The sequence below is a fragment of the Euleptes europaea genome, chromosome 6 (assembly GCF_029931775.1).
Source record: "Euleptes europaea isolate rEulEur1 chromosome 6, rEulEur1.hap1, whole genome shotgun sequence".
Lineage (NCBI taxonomy): Eukaryota > Metazoa > Chordata > Lepidosauria > Squamata > Sphaerodactylidae > Euleptes > Euleptes europaea.
This window is the reverse complement of record NC_079317.1, coordinates 46,586,150-46,609,144: the sequence shown is the minus strand read 5'-3', so window position 1 is coordinate 46,609,144 and position 22,995 is coordinate 46,586,150. Positions and strand designations below refer to the sequence as shown.

Sequence of the window (22,995 nt, the reverse complement as noted above, 5' to 3'; positions counted from 1 at the left end):
TATACGTCTAAAACTATAGCTTCTGTATCAGGAATCTTCAGTGTGGCCTGTATAAACATTCTAGTGGGTGTTTTTCTCATCTGTGTAAATTTTATACAAATGAATTTGACAGGAACTTAATTGTATTTAATGTCACACTGCTTGATAAATATATAACCCTTCTGGAAACTGGTTTAATCTAGACTGTTTTGGATTTAAAGACACTTATGCCTGTTAAATGGAATGCGGATAAATCAGCTTCAGTCAAACTAGTCCAATTTAACTGTTTTAATGGTTACAGCTACAGTGATAAATCCTTGTCTTAACTTAGGTATCTCCACAACATCAACAGGAGCAAGAATTTGGTTCCTAATGTCATAATAAGATTGGAAAATTGTCCCTAATCTACAGAACAATAGTATATACTTTCAACCCCTAATCATTTTAATACTGCATGGTTTCAGTTTCTACACAGGGTCAGTTCCTTTACACGAGATACTTCTACTAGACTGATACCATCTCTGCAAAGGAAATAAATGTATATAAAAACTGGACACAGAGAGGATTAGATCCAGGTGTGTCACCATTGTCCTTCCCCATATACACGTTTATTTCCTCACATGTATGAAAAGCATATTGTGCAGAGTGTCCTGAGTTGCCAAGATTTTATTATGTAATATAATTTTTCTCCTTGCCTATTGATTCATATGCAAAGTTGCTGTGGAAATTCTGTATGTGAAAGGACAAGACAGAGTGTTCTACATTTTTTTCAAAATACCAAGGAAAAGCAAATCTGATATTTATATTCAGTTGACAGGTTTTTGCTTACAGAATGCACCCACATCAGATTTATGATAGAAATCCAGTTACTAGTATTTTAAAAATATTCTTACATTTTATGACACTTGGTTGTGCTCAATATTTAGTTCTGCTGTGTGCATTATCCCACTGAATGTTCAAATCAAATGCAAACTAGAATTTGAATGTCTGTAAACATTGGCAAGAAACTCCAGCTAAATTTAGACTGAGTATTTGTAGTGTCTTTTTTTGTTAAGTTCTTTTTAGGAGGGTGAAATTGTAAAAAAAAAATGTTCAGAAGTTTGACCTAATTCCTTTCCCTTTCTGTCTAGGTTTGCAAGGCATACCAGGGGACTACATATCTCAGGGTGGTCCTATGGGTATGAGTATGACACAGCCAAGTTACACTCCTCCCCAGATGACCCCTCACCCTACCCATTTAAGACATGGACCCCCAATGCATTCATATTTGCCAAGTCACCCCCATCACCCTGCCATGATGATGCACGGAGGACCCCCTACCCATCCTGGAATGACCATGTCAGCACAGAGTCCCACCATGTTAAATTCTGTAGACCCCAGTGTTGGTGGACAGCATATGGACATTCATGCCCAATAGTATAAGGGAACTCAAGGGAAGAAAAAAAAACTATTTTAAGACTTTTGAACTTTGACCAGATGTTGACACTTAATACACAATTCCAGACAGCTGTGATTATTTTTTACTTTTGTCATTTTTCATCAACAACAGAGGACCAATGAAACAAGAACACAAATGTGAAATCATGGGCTCACTGAAAACAATTTTATGTCCATGTAAAGATCCTCTGGGAAAAAAAGACTCCAAGAGTTATAACTACTGTAGTATATAAACATAGGAATTAAGTTAACTTGTATATTTCTGTTGATCACTCCGTTACGTTGCCTCAAATAGTTTTAGAAGGAGAAAAAAATATCCTTGTTTTCCACACTATGTGTGTTGTTCCCAGAAGAATGACTGTTTTGGTTCAGCAGTGAAGTCACTATCCATGAAAGACTACGGTATATTTCAGACCTGTTTCAACCAGCGAGAAAAGAACTCTCCTGAAGGTGAAGATCGAGTTTTGCTGGGTCTCTCATCGCTCAGAGGACAGTTCCAAGACAGCCCTTGCCACCCCCTGGTTTTGTTCCTTCATAAATGTGTCCTTTAGTTTCAAACAGATCTTTATAGTTTGTGCTTCATAAGCCCAAGATATTTTCGGACTCTTTTTTCAAAGAGCTTGCAGGTAAAGATTTAAAAAGACAGAGCAGGAGCTTCTTCCAATAGTTCTGGGCCTCGGCTTGGGACAAGACAAATCTGAAGGTTGGGCAGCTTTCCTCAACGAAAGAAGAAATTAATGGTCTGCACCAAACCTAGAACTTTATCATGAACTCAGAGCTTGGGAAAAAGCAAGAGAATACTGTAACAAACTTCGTACAGAGTTCGGTCTATTAATTGTTTCATGTTAGATATTCTATGTGTTTACCTCAATTGAAAAAAAAAGAATGTTTTTGCTAGTATCAGATCTGCTGTGGAATTGGTATTGTATGTCCATGAATTCTTCCTTTCTCAGCACGTGTTCCTCACTAGAAAAAAATGCTGTTACCTTTAAGCTTTGTCAAAATTTACATTAAAATACTTGTATGAGGACTGTGACGTTATGTTTTAAAAAAAGGTGTTAAGTCACAAAATGCGGTAATAAATATTTCATTTTTGATTTTTTGTTAGGCCTTCGTGTTTTTAATCATGATTAGGAGAGAAGGCATTTCCTGGGGAGAAGAGGTCTAAACTTGTTTTATTACCAACAATAATCCAGACAAATCACACACAAGAGCAATCATAGAATAGGCAAAACAATCAGGATTTTGCACCAGGTTATAGATGCTTTTATATGATCTCAGTTTATTAGATGAAGAATAATATTTATTTTACAGCTAAAGCAATGTAATATCTGTTTAGATGTAAGTGGGAAAAGAAGGCAGTGCATTATTTAGTTCTTTACATTTCTTTCCCACAAAATTTCTGCATTTTTTTTCTGTACAAACATATTTCTGGTGTGGAGCTTGATTGCCAAAAAAATTGTAAGGTGTTGATATTAGGAGTGGATTAATAACAGATTAAATCCTGGTGTTTTATTTAAGAGCACATAGGAAATATAAACTAGATTTTTAAAAAGAATACAAACAAAATTATCTTAAAAATGAATTAATGGTAGGTTTAAAAAATTCCTATCATTTCATAGATAGATACATAAATTCAGCATAATGATACTTAAATGCAACCCTTTTGTGCCACTTGGCACTGGATAGTGGGTAATATTTGGGATCGGATTCAAGAAAGGTTCCAGCTGTCCCCTTCTTTTATAGTCCCAGAAAGTAAGCAAAAGTTTATTCTACAGAGAGAGAAATTGTACATTCAAATTATGGATGTAATCTGCCTAATTTAATTGTTTAATTTGACTGGGCAAAGTGTTTTAAAACAAAATTATTGGGAAATCAGAGAGGAGAGAAGGATGAAGTGTTCACTCTTTACTGATGATAAGTGAAGTTCTGTTTCTTCAAGGCTGGTTCACACATGTGAAACACAAGAGTATAAACGTCTGCACACACTCTCCCACACACTGTGTGGGAGATGTTTGATATGAACTGTTGCCTACATACATCCTCACTGGTATGTATAATGTGTTCAGCTGTATATGTGTTGATTGTAACATGACGCACAAAGAACCATCAAGTGCACACTGGATATGGATTGTATGTGCATTCGCTGTAACTTGTGAATAGGTCTTCTACAATTATGTATAAACAAACAATATCCTCTTTTCTAAAAAGTGGATAGATTACATTACTTGCATAGGCTGTGATTTAATCCCAGACACACTTTCAGGGGAGAAGGTGCCATTCAACTCTGGAAATTCTGATTTATAATGTTTAGGATTGCTTCCTGTGTTCTGCATTCTAAGGAAAGCATCTTGCTCCAGTCATATATACAACATACATGCCAAGGCTGCGTTGTCTATTGGCGTTTGATAGATGTATGACCAGGGCAAGATTAGCTTTCATTGCCAATTGTCATGAAATTATTGTAAGGGGAAACGATTGTGTGGCATCTCACCGAAGGCAATGGCAAAAAATATCCATTGCAAGTAATGGTGCAGGATTGTAGTTTGTATTTTGTAAATAACTAATAAATTGTGTCAAATATTTGTGCACAAACACACACACACCCAAGCTTGACTAAACCTTTGCTTACAATTTTAACATGCTAAAGGTTCTGACCTGCAAATATAATGTTTAATTAACAGATTGATAAGCAACTGAATTGACTTATCCTGCAATAGAAAGGAAATAACAGTAGAAATGTATGTGGGGTTGCATTTATCAACTGGAATATTACTTGTGTTGCTCAGTTTGAGAAAAAAGATGGATTCCACATTTGGTTCTAATTTTAGTCCTGATTTAACCTTTCAAAGTTCCCACTCCCATCATGCAACTCCTAGTTGTTTTGTGCTAGAAAATCTCGAAACATGGATTATGGGGGAGTCAGCAAAACATTTTTTCCTCTCCTCATTTGTAAAACCAAAACAAAATTGTAGCATTGGTTATCAGGTTTTCTGCCCATTTTTCTGACCTTTGGTAAAAAGAGGAGACCCCTTGCTTGGTGACTATTTATGTAATGAACCAAGTATTTGTCCTCTTGTGCTGGTTTTCCTTCTCTCTGCATTAACCTGCTTCAGCTACAGTGTAGAAAACCTAGCTGCAATATAATGCCAGGAGATTGCTCCAATCTGAGGTTTACTATTTAACATGGAAAGTTCCGATTTGGGTGTATTTAAGAAATGCTCAGCTGTCAAAAGTGAAAGAAAACGGGAACAGTGTTTTGACAGCGACATAGTGTTAAAGGAAATACTGTAGTCTGACTAAAATTGCTTATGTTCTGGGAGAGGAAGGGTAATAGGAAAACACCTCTTGTTTATAGATAGAAGGCCCCCCTCCCCAAATTTCCATTTCCCCAACGAGGGGAGAGGGAATCTGTATCATTCCCAATGAAAAAAATATTGAGAGGGGAGATCGTCTGCACTACGGGACGAGAGAGTGGGGTGAGGGAGGGGCAGGCCGGTCCCTTCGGCAGTCCTTTGCAAGTTTGCAAGGGGAAGGAAGAGGCCGACGCTTCTCTCACCCGGTGGGCACCAGGGACCGAGCTGGACTGCAAGCGGCTGGCAGCCACGTCCCCGAAAAGCTGCCCTTTTGAGCCGCTGCTGTTCCTCAGCTTCCTGCCTTGACACCAAGGCTGCGTTCCCAAGGACCCTCCCAGGGGGGTCAGCCCCCACTGAATCAGATGGGGCTTGCTTCTCAGTAAGCATCCGTGGCCTAGGATGCGCCTCGAAGGGAGCCTGCGGAGCGACTCCGCGCGCTGTGGGTGCCGTCTGGGAACGGTGTCCACGTCGGGGACCATGCGGAAGACGCCGCCACCGTCACCCCAGAAGAGGCAGCCGGGGGGGGGGGGACGACCAGAGCGCCTTTGCCAAACGGACCCGTGCTCTCCCCCCCCCCTTAAAGAAAGCCGATGGATCCGCAAGGAACAAGAGACTCCTCCGGGGGACTGATAAGATGCTGGGGGACCGGCTGATCTGCAGGTTGATCTGCAGGCGATCAGCCCGGACGAGCTTGAATGACCGGCTTGGGAAGAGGTCGCTTCCCAAAAAAGACAGCCAAGCCAAGCGTGTGCGTGTGCGCGCGTTCACCCCTGCACGTGGACTCAGAAGTCAGCCCCGCCGAATGCAGGGGCCCCTGCTCCCGCGGAAGTGCTCCCGAGCTCGTGGCCCCCGACAGCCGGGAGGGGGGGGGGCTTTCCCAGGCCCGGGAGGGGGGAGACCCCCGTGGACCACGCCGAGCGGGGCAGAATCCGCTTTGGATGCGCCCGGCTTGGGCGAGGGAAGGCAGAAGGGAGCCCGCCGTTGGGCGAAAACGCACGGGCGCTTGAGCCTCCTTTCTTCCCTGTTCCAGCCAGGATCCAGCCAGGATCGAACGCACGGCCGTGCGTTCGATCCTGGCTGGATCCTGGCTGGAACAGGGAAGAAAGGAGGCTCAAGCGCCCGTGCGTTTTGTCTCTGACTTAAGGACGCGGCGCAACTTGCCAGCGCGCCTCTTGCCAACTGGCTTGCCAAAGCCCGGCCCGGGAGATCTTGGCCTCCGGGGCCGCGGGCCAGAGGCTTCCCCGGGCCGGGGCTAGGCTGGGGATGGTTCCCCCAACTCCCCCCCCCCCCGTCGGCGGCAGCAGGAGCCGCCGCCGCCGAATCGGAGGCGCTCAAGGTGTTTCTATGGCTACCTCGTGCATGTGGGAGGGTCGCATGTGGGGGTGCCCGAGAGAAAGAGGCGCTCTCGGGCGATCATTTATCAATGTCACCCGCATAATGATTCTCTCTGCAGCCTTCTATTGATGAGGATAATTACATTAGCTCGGAGTGACTGATCAATGCAAACCCCCCAAACAAAAACTTCTTTGCTCTCGCTTATAATACAAAAAGGGAGAGGGAGAAAGAGAGATACAAAAATCAGATGGCAAAGGGGAGGAGGGGGAGGATCCCGCTCTTTCCCATCCCCATGCTTCTTGGCTGGGGTTTTCTCTCCCCCCCCCCACCATGTGTTACCAATCATACGACCTTTTTGTCTGTGTGTTGTTGCAGTTTTTGTGGAAACGTGTGGGGGGGGGCATGCTTTCTCTGCCCCAAGTCCGTCAGCGGACTTTGCGTTTCTTGGGCCGCTTGCTTCCCTTGTTACTCTGGTGCTTAAAGTGTCCCCCCCCCCCCTTATGAAGGAAGCAGGAGAAATGCAAATCACTGCAGTTGTCTGTTCAGTTGGGTTTTGTTTTGAATCACTTGCTGGGATGGCTTGACTTTCCACTACTTCTTCTGTTAAGATCCAGTTATGAGTGTGCAGCTGAATTATGTCTCAGTGGTCGGGTGGGTTGGAGGTGGGTGGGCCGGGAGGAGAAAAGAATCGCTATTTTTTTCCCCAATGAACTCAAATCTGAATGTTGTTTTTAAAAACAAAACCTTGTGGCTTGTTAAAGTCGTCGGAAATGTTATTGTAATGCTTCTTTTGCAGCTTGGATAGCCCACCACCTGGAAGGAAACGTTGATGTGTGACATGCATATTTGGTTCCTTCGAAACTTACAAGGCAGCGGTGCCCACAGAAGGGGAGCGAGAGAGGGAGAGGCAAGCCAAGGGTGACCCTCCCCCCACTCAGGGCAGCTGGGCCGCTGACAAAGGGGGCAGCAGCAAGGTTAGTCTGATGGAGGGAGACCCTGGCAGCAAATGTCCCCAAGTCTCTTTCTGCTCTGGTTGCAGGAGGGGCCAGCAGGGGGGTGGGGGGCAGCAGTGCCAGTGGTGCCTCCCTTGGTCTCCTTCTTGCCCATGGAAAGAGCAGAGGCGGTGCCCGAGGGACACCCCCCACTACCACCCACTACCTTCCTTTTCCTTTGCAGGGCAGTGAATTCTGCTGAATCCGCTGGGCCTTCCCTGCTTCAGGGTCAGGATGGAATCCAGAGAGCCTGCTGATGGGGGGGGGGGGGAGAGAACTGGCCTGCAGTGTTACTCTTTCCTGCTGAACAGGCCCAGGGACTCGGCATGCCAAGGGGAAAGGGCTGCCCTGGCAGGATTCAATGACGCCAGCTTTTGGAAAAAAACAGGAATACCAGAGAGGTGGTGAACAATCTGGAATCACTTTCAAAATCTGTTTCTATTTCACTGTCTAGTTTGGTCACTTTTTGCTTGTGAGCAATGGTGTCATGGCAATGCATCGGAAAGCCAGAGAGAGTGACAGAGAGGTCCTTTGTAAGGGACTCGGGCCTCAACTTGGGAAGAAGGGCTAGTAAAAAAGACCTCCCTCCCGCTCCTGCAGCTCCCCTGCTTTTCCTGGCACATTTCCTCTGGTGCTCCAGGACAAGGCCTCTCCTCCTGTCATCTCCGCACTGGGGAGGCGCCCAGTGAACGACTTCCCTCTCCATTAGACACCCCACTTCCCTCCATAAACACCCAGACAGCCCGATCCTCTGGCATGCCTGCACGGAAGCAAGGCCCAGTGGACTCAGCTCTAGGGAGGCATGGCAGCTGCAAGATCTCTGCTGCTTCCTTCGGATCTGCCTCGAAAATTCAAGCGGTTTGTTGTGTTAACTCCCCAGAGGGAAGGGGGAAAGGAGGGTATCCCCCTTTGAGTTAAGGGCCAGAGAACAAAGGCTCACCAAACAGGTTTCAAACTGGAACTTGTTTTGAACTAAAATGTGTGCGTGTGTGCGTGTTGGGGGGGGGAAGAGTTGCCATCCTAACAGTTTTAGCTTTCAGTTCCTGAGAAGGAGAGGGTGGGGGTGGGAAAAGGGGGAGTCTGCCCGGCAGCCTTTTCCTGCGGGTCTGGTTCCCTCGCTTAGAAACATTTTCAAATCTATGAGCCTTGAATGGACAAATACTTGCTATCAATATGGGACATGGGCCAGTGGCAAAAAAACTTGAATGGGATCTCTGCTGAGGCGTTGGGAGAAACTAACGATGTGCCACCGCCGTCTTGCCATTACTGGGCGCGAGAGAAAGAGAAAGAGAGAGACCCTTTCTGATTAATAACTAGCCGGGTAATGGCGAGGGCTTTTTCTGCCCGATTGCCTTTTTGAATTAGAGCCGATTTCTTCACACTTCAATAGGGCCTGTCTCCTTTAAAATGACTGACAGATTTCTCTCTCCTTTCTCTCCCCCCCTTCTCTCTCTCTTTCTCTCTTTCCCTAAGACTTAATGATGTAAATTTTCTAATTAGTTAAATCACGTTGCTTAAAGGCCTTAATATTTACTGGGCAAAGAAGTGATGATAATTCCTGGTCGAATGTCTCCAAATAGCCAGAGAAATAGCATTAGGGTTTTGTTTTTTTATTGGGGGTTGGTGTCGAGCAATAGATGATAACTGGATTGGTGGGGATGGACAGGTTTGTGTGTGAGTGAAAATATTCGTTAAAATGAAGAAGAAGAAAAAACACTGAAGCCTGGAGCTTTTCTCCCCCTCCAGTTCAAAAAAAAAAAAAAAAAAAGAAGCTCTCGCTTTTATTTTTCAATCAACTAAGATTTAATTAGGAGCCCCCAGGCCGGACGATCTGATATTTTCTCATTAGTTTCCCATCAGTAATCTTGAGTGTTAGATTGGCTTAAAGGTTGTCAACATTTGACCAATTTTATTTAAGGAAAAGAAATCACGCATTATAGCTCCGGGACCTTAGATCTGAAAATAAATCCTGCTTGGATCAGCGGAACTAACAGGCGAGAAAAATGTTGACAATTTATCGTGGGATTTAATAAGTTGCATAATGTATCGTATACAGAGGAAGGGGAGAGGGGAACTCGGATCCATTTAGTGCCGGCAGAGCATACAGGAGCTGCAGCTGATGTGCCTTTTGGTGCCTGTACCTTTTCACCAACTGGTGCGAGGAACACTCTGCGGAGGCAGGTTTGGTTACAACAACTGTAACCTTAGTAGGGTTTGGAGGCTGCAAAGCTTCCCCCCCCCTCCCCTCCCACTTTGGAGCGCAGAGACACTGAAGAGTTTTCATTGAATCTTGGTAGCTAGACGCAACGTCAGAGCGCCCCCTGCTGGGTAAATCATCAGAAAGTCTCTGGTCTGAGGTATCAAAAACACACGCAGAGAGCAAACCCATTTCCCCCACGTCTATAGGAGATCTGCTGTCGAGGCTTCTGGATGAAGAGAGAAAGATCTACAGCACTCGCTTCCTCACAGGACCCAAGAATTATACTAGACTCTTTGAAATCTGCCTCACTGGCTGTTGTAGCCAGTGTTTTTTGTTTGTTTTTAGAGTACGTGCCTGAATGTAAAGTTCAGGTCTAACATTTTTAAAAGATCTTTATTCTTAAAGAGGTCAGACCCCTTGTCAGAGGGTGACATTTTACCACTTTCGAAACAAAACAAAACACGTCCGCTTCTATCCGGTTTAAAGTGGGACTAACCCAGTTCTGAATACAATCATATCTCTGATAAGCAGGCAGGTAGGAGGTTGCCCCTGAACCAGGAAAACTACAAGAAAATACGTCGTTTCTAGTGACCAGGGAGGAAGCTGCGCCTGAAATCTGCTCCTAAGATTGTCCCCTGAATTCTGGTCCTGAATGCTCGTATAATAAATCCCCTCTTGAAATATATTTCTGTACATTGACTGAAAGCAGAATAGACGCAGAAAGGAAAAGCGAAACCTCTCTGTATCAACGCAGGTACATTAATTTAAGCACCTAGACACAACCCCTTCCTTGCAAAAAGTACAAATTACCTGCAGTAGGGATAAAAAATTATGTTTGCTTACTCCTGCGCGGATAGAAACGGCAGTTTTCAGAAAGCATAATAGAAACCTAAGACCACCCACCCCCTCCTTTATAGATACCGATTGGGCAGACCAAACTGCAAAGGAGATCTCGTCTGAAATCTACAACTGGCAGGTTTCTGTCTAGGAGGGGAAACTGGTGGTTGGCGGAACACGGCCCAGTTTGTTCAGCCCCACTGCTGAGATTCCAGGTGATTTCCTCGTCTCATCGCATTTGCTCAGCAGTGAGTTTTAATCAAATCATCGGGGTCTGTTTTGGGGCAAATGCCTTTAGGAATAAAGGTGCTAGTCCCGGTGATCCGGGTGGAAGCACCGAGCCATGCATTTCTCAAAAAAGAAAAGAACAAGAAAAACCTTTAAAGGAAACTGAACGGGAAAGTCACCTGCAAACAGAGATCTAGTGAAACCATAAAGCACTTTGCTAATACTAGTAGTAGTCTTTTACCACTAGAAAATGCTAGATGGGTAGGTTCTTTAAGTGAGCATCTTTGGGTGTCCCAACTCCCCGTGTGAGTCTGAGAGGCAGGTAGTTTGTCTTTGAACCCATTTACACATCTCTCACAAGCACACAACTGTTACAAGGATGCCGCGTGTCCCCCCCTCCCCTGCTGGAGATGCTGCCGCCGAAGGGAGGAGAACATGAACAGCCCACGCCGGAAAGCAGAGACCTGTCGGGCAAGCAGAACAGTTTTAAAGGCACAAATAAAGGCATAAATCACTTGGGTTTAAAGAGGCAGCCAGGCCCCCGAATAAACTCAGGTACAGTTAAATATTTATAGTTTAAAGGGTTATTTTGTCTGCTTTAGGAGGAAAACTGGCAACTTTCGTTGGGTGCGGGGAAGGAAGAAGCAGAAGACTTGGCCTTTGGGGGGGACCACGGGTGGGAGAAGGACGGGAGGCTTCCGATTTTATTTTTCTTTCCAAGAATGTATGGGAGGAGAGGGAAATTTGTCTGAGCAACAAAGAGCAACACCCCCCCTTGAAAACAAAGGCATAATTTCCATTGCAAATCCTCCCTCAGCCAGAGAGAGAGCGAGAGCAAACAACAATATTTATGAGAAGGCGCTCATAAAATTAATGTACCTTACTTTTAAAAAATCAAATGCTCAGTACAGGGTGCTGCGGCGCAGCTTGTGGGGGGGAATAGACTTTCTGACAGTCTTGTCAACATCTTAAGTAAATGATCTCAGGGATGATCTTAGGAGAGGAGAAGCCTCACTCCTGGCTCAGGCGCCGCCCAGCATCCATCGCAAACCAGTTAAAGGTTGTGGTGGAAAGAAGGGGCTTCAAAACGTGATCCTCTCTCTCTCTTTGCTAACTGGCCAAATGTTCGGGAGGGAGGTGAAGGAAGCAGAAAAGGGGGAGAAAAGAACACGCCAGGGGAAAGAGAGAGAGAACAACTGAGGCGAACCCGGTTATAACCCCGGTGTTAAACATCTGGGAAAGGCTCTGCCTGCCTCCTGGCCGGCTGGCATCTGGGTGGGCGCCGGGCAAATAAAGCTCGGCGACACCAGGCAAGAAGGCAGTCAATAAAAGGTAACTTCCAGAGGCAAGGGGGCGGGGGAGGCAGGCAGGCATGGATTTCCCTGAACGGTTCAATCAGGAAATTAAGGGTCTTGGATGACACCCATTTGGGGTTTCGTTTGTTTGTTTAAAAAAAACACGACTCCTTTTCTTTAGCGTGTTTGTTTTCTTGCACCAAAATAATTTATTTGCAGCACTTAACAAAAAAAAAACAAAAAAAAAAACAACCAAACAAACGGCATCTCCTTTTGTATGCATTTGTGTAATTTTGTTTTAAAAAGGGTCCCTAGAATCAGGAGATCCCATTAAAGGATATTCTGTTTCGCAGCAAATTGTGTGTGTGTAGATATAAATATAGGGAGGTACAAAGTAAACCTATAAACGGATTTGTTTTTAAAAACGCAATTTTCTTATACGCATATGCAAAAACTGTGCTGAACCGAAGATACGTTCGAAGTAAATTTCTGAATTTAATCCAATTTAAAAGGTGCCCAGAATCCTGGGGAAATTTTGTATTTTGATAATATAAAGGCTACAATCCTGAATGCACTTACCTGAGAGTAAGCCACAAGAGGAACTCCCGAGTAAACACATATAGGATCGGGTTTTTTTTTTTTAAAGGCTCTTCAAAACGTTTCAATGCCTTCATGGCCCGCACCTTACCTATGTTTACTCGGAAGGATGAGTCTGCCCTTTGATTGGGATTGACTGGTTTGTAAAGGAAGATGCTTGGAATGGCAACAACACGCAGCCGTCAAAGTCAAAGGAAGGATTTCGAAGCTCTGGAATTTTGCAAGTTAAAATGTGGGTGGGTGGGACAGGCTCAAGTGAGACCGGAGCCAAGGCAAACATTTTCTTTGTTTGCTTTTGGAGTTGGACCCCTGCCCCCAGTTGCTGACCGGGGCTGCCGCCCGAAATCCGGACCTCCAATTCCGACTCTTTGGCACTAGGATTGGGAGGAACCCCCGTCCCCAAATCCCTTGCCCAGGTCCGGGTAGGGCGGGCGGTTAGAGAGCAAGAGACCTGACGCCCACCGCCCTGCGCTGACCTCCGAGAGGGGGCTTGGAGGAAGGCAACCCTCCCCAAAGGGGCAGAGGACTGAGGATAGGGAGGGAGAAGAAGCCCTTTCGGGGCAGGCGCATGCCACCAGAAGGGGAGGGCCTTGGAGGGCAGGGCCACCTTCCCCCGGGCAGTCTGACACCCGACCCTGGCAGATGCCAACGCCTCTCCCTCGCAAGGCAGGCAGCGGCCAAGCGCTGCCCACCCTCCCGGGCTCCCTGCCGCCTTGCCCAGGTCGCCACCTGGACGCCTCCCTTGGCCGGGAGCTTCCCCGGGCAGGACTGGAGTTCCTTGGCATTCAGGCCAGCAAACAGCTGCGAGCCCTCTGCTCACTCAGGGGGGCAGGACCAAAGGGCAACCCCGGGCCTCTTTCCACCCCAGCAGATGTCCCAGCTCTACAGCTCTGCTCGGGCCCCGACGGGAAGGAGGAAAAGTTCGCGGTACTTCTGGGCAGTTCCCTTGCTCCGCTCATCCCTGAAGCGCTTGAGCCGGATCGCACCTCACTCGGGGGGACGAGCTTGTGCAGCAGACCACAAATGCAGGCCGGGCAAGCCTCGCTTCTGGGCCCTGGCAGGAGCCACGGGCACAAAGCAGGGCATGCCGGAAGGCTTGAAAGCGAAACGGAAGAATTCGCAGGGAAGCCGATTTCAGCGCCTCCAACTCAGCAGGGCTGGAATTTTTGAACTCGCGATCTTGAACTGTCTCCCAAGTTTCTGCCTGTTGGTATGGGCTCCAAAACAAGTATTTGGGCTGAAACTATGATTGGACTCCATCATTTCCCTGCCCTCTTTTTGAGCCGAGTGAACCACACCAGTTCTACTGGGTATGTGCAGAAAACGTGAGGGAAATGCAACGCGCCTGACGAGAAAGTGACTTATCTATCAAATGACTTGGGAAAAGTGACTTAAATCTATAAAATTATGCATGGTGTGGAGAGAGTGGACAGGGAGAAGCTTTTCTCCCTCTCCCATAATGCTAGGACACCTGGTCATCTGCTGAAGCTGGAGGGCGAGAGATTCAAAACAGATACAAGTATTTCTTCAGGCAACGCACAGTGAAATTGTGGAACTCCCTGCCGCAGGATGTGGGGATGGCTGCCAACTTGGAAGGCTTTAAGAGGGGGGTGGACATATTTATAGAGGAGAGGGCTATTCATGGCTACTAGTAAAAATGGATACCAGTCCTGATGCATCCCTATTATCTCCAAGATCAGAGGAGCAGGCCTATTATCATAGGTGCTGTGGAGCACAGGCAGGATGGTGCTGCTGCAGTCATCTTTAGTGGCTTCCTGGAGGCACCTGGTTGGCCACTGTGTGAACAGCCTGCTGGACTTGATGGGCCTTGGTCTGATCCAGCAGGGCCTTTCTTAGGTTCTTATCTAAAACTCCCCCCCCCCCCCCAAGAAACAAGAGGCATCCGGGACGCAAAGTGGCGACGGCGAAGCCCTGCTCCTTGGCGGCTGCAGCCTGGGCCAAGCAGGTCGCCCACAGCAAGCTGCAACCCGCAGGGACTCAACTCGGGTTGGGCAGGCCCCGCTCTGCATAGGATCGGGCCGCACGGTTGCCTCCGACGCTGAATAAAAGGCTTTTGCAACTGAAGTCGGAGCGAGCCGCGCATGCGCCCCGGAAGCGGCGGTCTCGCACCCCAGAGGGTCGCGGCGCTGTTGTTTCCCTGGTCAAAGCCCGCCCGGCGCCCCTCGCGGCCAGCCCCGCCCCTCGGGAGAAGGGGTCAACTGTTCGCCGGACCAGCAACGGGGGGAGGGGTTTTTTCCCCAATCTTGACACGTGCGTGTGGGGAGACTTCCAGGCCAGGCTGCGCCCGCCGCCGCCGCATCTGCTGGAAACCTCTGGGTGGGCGAAAAGGCACGAGCGCTGGAGCCTCCTTTCTTTCCTGTTCCAGCCAGGATCCAGCCAGGATCGAACGCACGGACGTTCTTCCCTGTTCCAGGATCGAACGCACGAACGTTCTTCCCTGTTCCAGCCAGGATTCAGCCAGGATCGAACGCACGAGCGTTCGATCCTGGCTGAATCCTGGCTGGAACAGGGAAGAACGTTCGTGCGTTCGATCCTGGAACAGGGAAGAACGTCCGTGCGTTCGATCCTGGCTGGAACAGGGAAGAAAGGAGGCTCCAGCGCCCGTGCCTTTTCGCCCACGGTGCCTCCGGAGCAACGGCGGCGGCGGCTGCGCATCGGCCTCGCCTCCGCCGTCCTCCTCCGGCATCTCCCTCGACTGCCCGCAAGGCCGACGGCAGCCTCCGGGAGAGCGGGGGCCCAGAAGAAGGGAGGCGGGGGGGTGGAGGGGAGCGGCCGCCCAGCGAGGGGGTCGGCGCAAAGGTCAGACGGCGGGTCGCGAGCCGCTCTGCCGTCAGCGCGGGACCTGGGGGTGGCGCGCGACGCAAGCGCTGGGCCGGGGAGCGCGGGGGGGGGGGTTCTGGCAGCCTCCGAGCCCGGACAGACAGCAGCCGCCCGGCGGCGCGCCCAGGCTCCCTCCGGCGGGCCAGCGTGGGGGGGGGGAGCTCGGCTCTCCTGGGGCGCCGACGATCCCCCCGCGGCCGGCGGCTGCGGGCGTCTCCGCCGGCTCTGGCTGGAGATGGTGGGGTTCGAGCCTGGGACCTTCTGCATGCCCCTTCCCGCGCCCTCGGGGCTCGGCGGGACCCGAGGCGACCAGGGGGTGGCCGGGGAAGGCGGGGAAGGCCCAGCCCGCGCCTGGCCTGGGCGGCGCTTGCCGGGCATCGCCTCGGAGCCCAAAGGGGCGGGTTTGCCGCCGGGCCCCGAGGGGCGTGCCCTGCCCTCGGTCACAACAACCCGGCGAGGTCGGGCGGGCGGAAGAAGACAACCCTTTGGCTGCCGCCTGAAAGGCCGCGCCCTTTCTGCCGATGGGGGCGGGCGGGTTCGAGACCGGCGAATCGACGGTTTCTCGCAAAGGGACCCGAGTGCAGGCGGCCAGGGAGGGTGGGGCTGCGAGAGTCTCTGGGGCTTCCCTCGAGGGCGCGGGGCTGCTCCGGAGGCTGGACGAAGCCCCGGGCCACGAAGGCCCCTGGCAGCCGACGAAGCCGCCCGAGACTCGGCCGGGCTGCCGACGCTCAGGTCGGAGCCTCGTTTGAGCCGCCCCCTCGGCAGGAGCGCCCCGGGTGGCGCCTCCGCCGTCAGTCTTTCTTCTATGAGCCGGATATCCCCCCTCCCCTGGCTCAGCGGGAGAGCCTCTGCTCGGCATGCAGAAGGTCCCAGGTTCAATCCCCGCCATCTCCAGTTCAAGGGGCCAGGCAAGGAGGTGATGGGAAAGACCCCTGGAGAGCCGCTGCCAGTCCGGGTAGACAATACTGACTTGGATGGACCCAGGGTCTGATTCAGTAGAAGGCAGCTTCGTGTGTTCAAGGGGGGCTCGCGAGTATAACAAACAATTCATAACATTACAAGAAAGCCATTCAGACATTCAAAATAGCCCCGTAGACGTGATCCAGACAGCCGTCCTATAAAATAGGAACTCAGATCAGTAAGAGCCACACCCGACCAGAAGCCGCCGCCCCCGCCCCGCATCTCAGCTAGGAAACCAGCCCAGGGCCTGGCCAGAGCATCGCCGATGAGCCCACCCCGCCGCCCTTTTATTCCCCAGCCAGGACGCCGGACTGCCCCGCCTGCCTCGTGGCCCAGCCCAGACGTGCGGACGAGGCCCGGGCCCTGGCGATCCTCCGCGTGTCCGCCGCCGCGTCGGCGGAGAGGCTCACCCCCGGCGCCCTCCTGGGCCGCCTCTCCCTCTGATCGGAGGTGCGCCGAGGGTGCCCTCCCTGCAGGGCCCGGCCGGAAGAGCCCCGCTCCGTTGGCCGCGGCGCCTTTGCTCGCGGAGCTTTTGACAGTTCCACCGGGCAAAGCCGACCCCTTCTTCTGACAGCGGAAAATGGGCCAGGGTGGCATTCCTGTGGTTTTGCTGCCTGTGACTGACTGCTTAAACCCTCAAGGGATAATAAAGACACGTTTTTAAAAGCCTGTTGGTGATGATTTCAGTCGTTTGGGGAAACACACTGCTGGGGAGGGGGGAGCCCTCCAGGCAAAACAACTTTCATGTCTGCCTGAGACTTAACTGCGAAACATTTTAATTTCTTGTCCCATAGGACACTTCCGAGTAGCAGTTGCTAGGACTGGCCTAGGCAGTCTTTAGCTAGCATCCCTATATCCCTATTTCTAATGTGTTTGCTTAGACATAAATCTCACTAAATTCCGTGAGACTTCCTTGGAAGTATGGTGGGGAGGGCGGTCCTGGTGTGCAGACTGCTTGCCTATATTTAGCTCTTTTAGTGTTATTGAATAGCATTAGGCTTTTAGGGTTATCTGGACTTTCTTCTGGTTGCTGATGTGTTTTGATTTTTTTTTTTGCGTTTGCATATTACAAAAGTAGGCCCCTCCCCCTTGAATACACTTCTGTGTCTACCCCTTCAACAGGAACTTGTTTATCAAGCCCTGAAAAGGTTTACTTGCTGGTAGGCACAAGGGGAAGTTGAGCCATTTGTTCCCCAGGGCCAGTTGGCAACCCTTGGTACAAAAACCCTAAGCACTAAAATCCCTATTTTGTAATTTGGCAAACGGAGGTGGGTGAAAGGCCACACAGCAGAGATGAGACTTAGATGTGAGTTTCTGAATTCCATCTGGCCCCAAAAAAGATTCAGTTTACTTCTAAAATTGCAGTCCTATATGGAACAAGCTCTGCTGAATTAGTGGAACATAAAAGTATATAGGTTTAGGGCACATATTGTGATAGGACCTGAGCACGCCAAAGTGTGTGCAGAACTGGGGCCCGTATATGTAGGCAGTACTTTTTGCTTTCTGCTTTCAGGCAGAAAAAAATGTGGGAAAGGTTCTGTGTTCCTCCCCCCACACCTGTTTTTCTCCCCACTCATGTGCTTTGCTCGATCCTTAATTTACCTTCATTGGTGGCTCTTCAAGTACTGGAAAAGCTGTCGGAAGGGTGAATAAGGAGTTATATCATACCCCTAGCTTGGTCCTTAATTCAAATGTTCTCAGGCAGCTTCTGTGCAGTGCAACTGTAAGCATTCCTGACCCATGGGGTGACATCACATCAGGTCGTGAGCAGAGCTTTTGACTGCAGTACTGCAGCTTAGCACTCTGCGCCATCCCTATCCCCCTACAAATGTGCAGGGGGAAAATTCAGATGGTGGTCTACTGTAGGGGCTCCTCTGGGTCAGCATGCCGGTGGGAGGAAAACGGGGTCTGCCCTTGTGGTTTACCCTCCTTAAGGGAAATCAGACCTGCAGGGGTCTGCTGGCCCTCTGTGGCATCTGGCCTGCTCATCCATGGGCCAGGGCTTATATTGCCTGCCAGCTGCCACAGTTGGCCATGGGGGATAGAGACCAATGAGTGCTGGGCATGGTGCTCATCCACATCCTGTGGTATTTAGGATATCAGGGTCATGGTGGCTGGCGGGGGGGGGGGTGTTGCCTTCACCTTGCCACCATTGGCATCTATGGGGTATGTCATGGTTTTTTGCTGGCAAAACTTTCTGCCAGTTCTGGGCACCTTAATTTAGGGTGTAGTGGGCAGCCTGTGGAAAGCTAATCAGGTAGGAATATTGGTGTCTACTTTATTCCTCTGCTACAGTGTCATTTCCTCATGTGTCCCCAGAATGCAATTTTCAGGCTGTATCTGCCGTATTCCCAGAGGTATACAGAACTCTCACATCCTCCTAGCCATGTAGCTAGTGGACTCTCTCTTACCCTCCCTCCCCAAGATGGGAGGTCCTTAATAAAGCTCTCTATTCTCTAATCAGCTTATGGGACTTGCACTATATAGCCACTCTTGTGAGAAAAAACAATGCCATGAACTATCAGTGTGCAAGGGCTTGTGATGATCTCTTGGACCAACCTGTGAGGAGTCATTACTTTAAACAGCCACATGGAGATTAAAACTTCTCTGGCTGAATTAAAGGAATACATTAACCACTAAATCACAGTGCTGTTTAGTAACTAAATGCTCCCTTAAAACTTTCAATTTTTGCAGGGCACAGCCTTCAATCTCTGTTTATTTGCTTGTTCCAGGTTCACAAAGTAGAGCCGAATATTTTCTAGCCAATAAATAGCCAGTGTGCTTGTTAAATATTTATTTAAAAATAATCCAGTCCATCTAGATATGAATAAACAAACATTAGATACACAGGTCACTGGCATACCCCATAGAAATCAGAACTATATAAGAACACATGCCATTCCTACTCTACCTAAGCTGACTGTGAGAAAAAAGGTTACATTTCAAATCTTCTTACTCAAAGAGTTGCCAAAATTGGGTAAACAGATTTCACTGAATTCCAGATATGAGAGATTAAGAGGTAGAGGGTATGGTCAGTTATATAGAAGCTATTACATAGGCCAACACATGCCTTATCTAAACCTTCTGATTTTTGCCCTCTAAAGGCATAAGACACCCCTCAGCATCCTGAAGAATACTTGTTGCAAAATCTGTTCCACTTGTTCTGGGATTTATTCTGTGCATAAAGCCACTGATCCATCAATTATCCTTCAAGACTGAAAACTGGAAGTTAACTAGAACAGTAAAAAAAATGCATGTTTGAGATGTACACAGGAACCTAAAAGCAAACTCTCAGGCCTACTGTGTCAAAAATCTTCATACCATGAACTGCTACAGGAAGGAGACCTGCTGAGCTGTTAATGAATGGGTGGCTGACAACAGTGCTAGATGGTATCCATATTGACTTGACCAGAATTTACCAAAGTATACTGATGGTCACATCACCACATTGCCGAAGGTGGATTTTTAGGTCCTTTCATGTATGTCTCCCAGATGTACTTAAATATGCTAGGAACTATGGATCTGAGTCAGCATAGATTGCTGATACTGTGACTCAAGCTACATGACCACTAACTTTTTGGACTGGGACATCAGACAGCCATGTGCTACAATGACATTAGGATCTGATGAGGAAGCAACAATGACCAGCAGCAGGAAGTGCTGAACTAGCAGCCGCTCGCAAACCCAGCCTAGATCATGTTGACATGAAGCCCGACACAGACCACAAACAGCCAGAGTCTGCCAAGGAATTAATTGTCACCCAACCAACCCCAATGCATGAGCTAGGTTATCCCCCTTATACTACAGCCCGTTCCTGGTATTTTTAAGGAAGTTTGTTATGTACTGGGTCTTCTGGCTTGACACTAGGAAGGGCCAAAATCTAGCCTCTTTGCCAAAATTGTTTCACTTTTCAGTTCCAGTTCACTTTGGCTCTTGCTAACAGCTATTTAGTTCCTCCTGAAGTACCTTTGTAATTATGATAAAGTTACCTGTTGGTTTTATACCTTTTATTTGGCCTCATCTTAGTAATACTTAATGGAAAGGATGTGTATGATTTGCCCTACTCATGTGGTCCCAGGCTTCTAAACATTACCATGGTGGGGTCCTTGATGGTACCTATTGAATAAACATATTTAGGACTGAGGTATAAGAGGACTCGAGGAGGCCATTCTCTCTCTTTTCTCACAGAAGAAACTGTCATCCTCAAAGAGTTCTGCTATGGCAACTCCATCCACAACCAAGCAAAGCTTGAAGGCTGTGATCCTTGCAATCAGTTTACTCAGTTTACTAAGTTCAGACACACTGCTAGAGCTCAAACGTTGGGACAATATGAGCTTAGGGCTCCTCTACAACTCTTCTCTCCCAGCCTCCTTTGACTTGGCAAAGTTTAAATGAAGTGTAACTAGGAGAAGGTCACAGGTGACTGACAAGTTCAAGCTACTTAGCTCAATTATTGACTACTTTTGTTACCAAATTATGTTCAATTTGATTCCCTTGCTTCACCAGAAATCATCTGAAAGAGAAAATGAAATTGGACAATTTAAGTCAATTCCAGTATACCATTATTTACTTGTACAATCATTTTTGTGATATATACTCTCATTAATGGGTATACAATTGCCAAATCTTTCCAATAAAATTTAGAACAGCAGTCATCACATTATTTCAAAAGCATGCCCATTAGGTACAATATTCATTAGACTTTTTTCAAATGCTCTGTTTTAAAATAGTAATTTTCTGAATATTGTCTCTTTAAATTTTACTTACATTTTGTTTTTCTGTGGTGAGCCTGAAGGCAGAGAAGAGGGAAAATTGAGCACAATCTAATAAGAAATAAGGAATATAGGAGGAAATAATTCAGTGCATGCAGGTCCTTTTCTATAAAAGATAAATTTCCAACTGGAAATCAGAATTAAGACCTTGTTGAAGATAGCAAAGAGCCCTAAGAACTTGCATAGATTTTACTTTTCATTTCTTTTCATTTGACAAAATTTCAATGTTTTGTTTTTGTCAGGTTTTACTGGCAGCCACTGAGCTATATGAGCTCAAAGATGTGGTTCAAAAATAAGGCTGTGGTAAATTTTTGTTACATTTACTCTTTGATGTGAAAGTTGCTGTCTCAGCTGGTGTGAAAAAGTCCACAAAAAGAACTCCTACCTTCCACTGTTTTGTGTATTCTTTCATGCATGTTCTCAGCTGTTGTTTACCCAGTCTGCTGTGACTTGTATTCTTTTAGTTTGCTTGAAATGAGAGATGTGCATTCGTGATGTACATAGATATTAATTTGGCCCAAATCAAGCCCCTTCTTTGTTATAGCTGATGTAACTCAGTCAACTGTCACCTGGCAATGATTAGAAATGTTAGTACCTGACACTCCAGCACTTTATTGCCTGTTTTCAGCTTCCTAGTCAGTGGGAGGGACTGCAAGGCAGACAGAACCATCTTCTAACCAGAGCAATTTGCTAAACTTACTGTCAAACAGAATAATCCTGATGTGCATTTTTGCACTCAGCATTTCCACTTTCCATCAATTATTGCAGTGGCTCAGTTGTTTTGAGACGACTTTCTAGTTCTATATAGCTTTGGGTCCTCTTTATGTAAGCTATTTCAATATCTGGGGCTGCACCTGCTAGATAGGGCCAGCCTTTGCTTGTGCCCACTGCTAAGCAGGGAGGGCTGAAATCAAAAACTGGGGTGGTAGTGGGAATGGAGGGAAAGGCCTAGGTGGTGGCCCTTACAGAAGGCCACCCAATGAATATTTTGTACTATGTGGCATGCGTGTAGGGCCACAGAGACTGGGAAAGGAATACAAGCACCAGTTGAGGCTTCCACCCCCTTGACAGCGAAATCACTTGGTTTGTGATCTCAGTAGGGCAACAGAGTAAACACACAAAAGTATCAGATTAGAGCAGTCAAGTAATATCTCTCTGTAATAGAGAGCCATTGAGTTGACTTACCATTTTCAATTTAATTTAAAAGAAGCTTTGCCCTTTTACCAATTCAAATTGCCCACACACAAGCTATGAACCCTATGGGAGGGGGAGGCACTCCCCCTTTCCACTTTGCCCCTATCATGGACTGACCATTACTTGGTAATAAGGACTTCCAAAAGGGTGGGGGACTGGTTAGATTGTGAACCTTCAGGACCCATCAGCTTCCTGGGGTGGACAAACTCCAGGAAGCTGATGAATCCTGAGGGATCACTATAATCTCATGGGGATTTTCCAGCTAGTCAGGCTGGTTACGGTTGTGAGTTGTCACAGTCTGGTCAATCTGTGAAATTACCTGGGAGGTGAGTACAATTGTGTCTTTTTTCCTCTCATGGAGCTTGGGATGCCCCCTGGTTTACTGAGAAGTCTGAGATGATGAATTGATTGGACAGGCAGAGCACCAGTGGAGAAATGTGGGGCAAATGTGACCAAAATTGGGTGAGAGAGCATTTTGATGCCCATTCTGTGGCAGTAATGGCAGTAACGCAAGCTTCTTCTTTTTTGTCTTCTGGTATTGCACGGATGCAATAGTGGCAAACATCTGGTGGATATTTTGTGGCCCTTATCCCAGGCCCTTGAGGACAATGTGGAAAATGTCCAGGCTCAGTGTGACTATTTTGTGATGCATTTTGTAGATAAAATTACATCTGCCATGATTTAGATGCTATGGTTGGTTCAGTCAAATCTCAGGAAGACAGTGTAATTCAGCCTGGCTCTAGCTCCTGAAGAAGGCATCCCTGGACCTTAATGACTTGGAGATGGTAGTGAGGTGGATGAGGGCCAATAAGCTGAAGGCCAGTCCTGGCAAGATAAGGAGTCAGCCTGTCCTGGCTGGTTGCATTCTACAGGAAGGAGCAGGTTCATAGCATAGCATGGGGTTACTGCTAGATCCTGGACCAAGGTCAGAGATGCAGGTCTTCTCACAAGTAAACAAACAAACAAAACCAT

General features: G+C 47.8%; 1 protein-coding gene across 10 annotated transcripts in view; it reads left to right on the top strand.

Moving 5' to 3' along the window:
* The window catches only part of MEIS2 (Meis homeobox 2), a 257,491-nt gene extending 254,973 nt beyond the window's left edge, over positions 1-2,518 (top strand). For 5 of the 10 annotated variants that reach the window (XM_056852099.1, XM_056852097.1, XM_056852095.1 and 2 more), the window contains exon 12: positions 1,110-2,518. In XM_056852099.1, coding sequence (XP_056708077.1) covers positions 1,110-1,396 — 287 coding nt within the window. In that variant the 3' untranslated portion in view covers positions 1,397-2,518. The remainder of the gene's footprint in view (positions 1-1,109) is intronic. The other 5 variants (XM_056852102.1, XM_056852100.1, XM_056852104.1 and 2 more) reach the window with 1 other exon arrangement.
* The last annotated feature ends 20,477 nt before the right edge of the window (positions 2,519-22,995 follow it).